General features: G+C 23.2%; 1 protein-coding gene across 1 annotated transcript in view; it reads right to left on the reverse strand.

Moving 5' to 3' along the window:
* Positions 1–3746, reverse strand: part of LOC117169151 — a 32694-nt gene that overhangs the window by 21519 nt on the left and 7429 nt on the right. The window contains exon 3 of the mRNA XM_033355366.1: positions 1612–1793. Within this exon, the coding sequence (XP_033211257.1) occupies positions 1612–1793 (182 nt within the window). The remainder of the gene's footprint in view (positions 1–1611; positions 1794–3746) is intronic.

Consider the following 3746-nt stretch of genomic DNA (forward strand, 5'->3'; position numbering starts at 1 on the left):
AAAAAAAAAAAAAAAAAAAAAAAAAAAGGAACATTTCAGTCAATAGTTTTAAGAAAATTAATTAAAATTTAGTCATTTTTTGTGGTCTCAAAAAATTTTTTCGAGACTTCAATCGATTACACTACATTTTTTAAAATTGTACGAGAAAAACAAAATTGACGTAGGTTAGGACGGACGAAAATAATTTGAAATCTACGATTTGAAATCAATAAATATCAACGGTCGAAGAAAGGATTGATTTGTTTCATCAAATCATTTTACAATATTTGAAATCCTTGAAATCTTTTGAATCTGTGAAATTTTTTTTAATTCTTTGCATTTTTTATGAAATTTTGGAAGTACTTTTAAAATCTTTGTGAAACCTTGGAATTTCTGTAAAATCTTTAAATATTTTTATGAAATATTTTACATATTTGTGAAAGCTTTTTTACACCTTTCTTTTCGAAATCTTTGGTGTCAGTTTAAAATCATGGAAATCATTGAAATCTTTTCAAAATTTTTGAAACCTTTTGAAATAGTTTAATATCTTTAAAATATTGGTGAAATCTTTCAAATTCGTTTGAAATAATTGGAACAGTTGAAATCGTTTAAATTCTTTGAAATGTTTTTAGATCGTTGAAATATGGGGGAAAAAAACGTCTTTTGAAATCTTTTAGAATCCTTGTATTCTTTTGAAATATTTTTGATAAATGTTTATGAAATCTATTGTATTTATTTAAAATCTTTAAAATATTTTTAATCTGTGTAAAATCTTTTAAAATCTTAAAAATCTGGTTTACCATAAACTTTAAAAAAAATGGTAAATCTTTGAAATCTTTTGAGAGTTTACACATCTTTTGCAATTCTCGAAATCATTTTGAAATCTTTTTAATCTGGTGTACACACTTTTTTCAAATAATTGAAATTCTTGAAATAATTTGAAATATTTGTGAAAATTTTCTTAAATCTTTGTTTGTGAAATCTTGTTCATTCGTTCAAATTATTGAATTATTTTAAATCTTTTCAAATCTTCTAAAATGGTTTGAAACCTTTCGAAATCGTTTCAAATCTTCGAAATATTTTTAAATCTTTGAAATCTGGTTTACTTATACCTTTTTCAAATCTTTAAAATCCTTAAAATCTTTTGAAATTAAAAAAAATCATTTTTTAGGCTAAAAACGAGATTTATACTTCAGTAACCTATATTGGCAGAAAGGAAATAAAAAAATTATAGAATTATTCAAAATATTAAACTCTATTCATTTAAATCTATAAAATAATTGATAAAGTCAACAAAAAAAGCCTAAAAATCTCTTGATTTATTCTGTAATGAGTAAAAGATAAATTATATCTTGATAAATAAAAAAATTTCAATAGCAGGATTTCGTCTAAACGAGATCTTTCTTACTAAAAGATTTAAATTACTTTTTGCATTTCCATAAAATAATTGTTTTAAAAGAAAAAAAATGTATTTTAAGGCACTCGTGTAAAAATTCAATATTTCCAGGTTTTCAGGATTCAAAAAACAAGCAGGATTACAGATTTTCAAAGATTTCAAGGTCGCCGGACACCCTGTTAAATAATAAAATACAACCGTGAGGCAAGTAGTGAGTGATAGATTGAAAAACAAACCTCTTTGGCGTATCGATTCTCGCCATTTCGTCTTCCGACGACTCTGTTTCGTCGCTTTCACTGAAGGAAGCATCAACTTTTTCATACTGAAGTAGTCTATCGAGCAGAAAACTCTTATCTCTATTGACTTTTAAAAGCTTTCGCTGTGTCGAACGAAGTGCTTCTTGAAAACATTCGTTCTCCTGTAAAAAAATCCACATTATTTAAGAAATCTTTATTTTCCTAGCTCGAATACTGCGATTTTATTTTTAAAAATCATGTCTTTTTAAAAAAGTTTTTAGAGATTCAATTAATGTTTAATTTATAAAGCCAGAGTTGCTACAAAAGTCTAGTTACCAAATTTCATAACTTTTCCAGGGTTTCCATGAATATTTTGAAACAAAATTCCAGGTCTACTTTTTTTAAATTCAGCCAATTAAATTGAATTTAAAAAATATATATAATGCAACGATAATGGTTTATTAATAAGTTTTATTAAATTCAAAACAATTTTTAACAATTGTATCAAAGTTAAAAAAAAAAGTATTCTGTGATCATAACCATATTATTTTTGGTTTTTACTTTAAGAACAATTATAATCGAATTATTTCTACAATGATTAGGATTACATTTGAAAATAATACTTATCTAAAGAAAAACTCTGTAATTTATAACCAAATTAAAATAAAACTTTTAGATCGCAAGAACTAAGAAAATTGTCTACATTAAATTTTATCAAAATTTAATCATTTCACGAATTTCTTCTTTAACATCTTCCAGTTCTTTTTGCTTTTCTTATTGAATCTTCCATTTCTCTTTATTTAATTCTGACCCTTTGTGTTCTATTTACATTTTGCTTAGGTTTTCTTTTTCAATTTTTAAATATAAATTTTGCTATAAAATATTAAATTATTAAGACTTTAAAACAGAGACGGTTAAAAAAGTTCCAGTAATTTTTTCGAATTCCATGACTTTTCCCGTTTTTCCAGTTATTTTTTTTTAATTCTCGAAAGTCCATGAATTTCATAAATAATTCAAACAAACTCTTTTTTTAGTTTCTTATACAATTCAGTCTATATTTAGGTAAAATTAATGTGCGTACTATATTAAATTCAATTAAAACCGCTTCAAATTGATAAATATTCGAGTAAAAATATTACATTTTCAAATCAAAATATAATAACTTTTAACAAAATAGTTCAATCTTGGACTTAAATTATCAGTTTTTGACCTAAAAGAATCGTCAAATTTTATGTTAAAGCAATTAATTTAAAAAAATTAAATATTGATGAATCTTCATCTGGAATAGATGAATTTTTAACCAAAAGATTAATTTTCAACGAAATAGTTAAATTGTGAACAAAAAAGATAATTTTTTAACCAAAAATGAAATAGTTAAATTTTCAAATAAAAAATACTAATTTTCAACGAAATAGTTAAATTGAGAACAAAAAATTATAAACCTTTAACTAAAAATGGAATAGCGAAATTTTCAAATAAAAAATACTAATTTTTAACCAGAATGAAGAATTTTTAACTAAAATTATGAATCTTCAACTGCAATAGATGAATTTTTCACCAAAAAGATTAATTTTCAACGAAATGGTTCAATTATGAACCAAAAAAGATAAATTTCCAACCAAAAATGGAATAGTTTATTTTTCAAATAAAAAATATTAATTTTCAACCGCAATGATCAATTTTTAACTAAAATCATGAATCTTTAACTGGAATAAAATAGTTGAATTTCGAATTAACTATAATTTAATTTTCATCTAAATAATAATTTTCAACGAAACATGAAATATTAAAATTTTTAATTCAAACATATTTTCAACTACATGAATCTTCAACTAAAAAAGATCAATTGTCAAAAATTGAGTTATTTAAATTTTCAGTTAACAAAAAAATGTTCAACTGAAGAGATAAAATCTGAACTAAAAGGAGGGAATATTCAATTGGCTTAATTCCATTTTCAATAAGAATTTTTAACAAAATACATGGATTTTCAACTGAAAGAAAAAAAACAGTCAACCAAAAATGGAATATTTAAATTTTCAGTCAAGAATTTAATTTTCCACCAAAAGAAAATAACAAATTTTCAACCAAATAGTTGCATTTTGGACTAAAAAAGATCAATTTTTCAACCAAACATG

This window comes from Belonocnema kinseyi, chromosome 1 (genome assembly GCF_010883055.1).
Source record: "Belonocnema kinseyi isolate 2016_QV_RU_SX_M_011 chromosome 1, B_treatae_v1, whole genome shotgun sequence".
In the NCBI taxonomy this organism is placed as follows: domain Eukaryota; kingdom Metazoa; phylum Arthropoda; class Insecta; order Hymenoptera; family Cynipidae; genus Belonocnema; species Belonocnema kinseyi.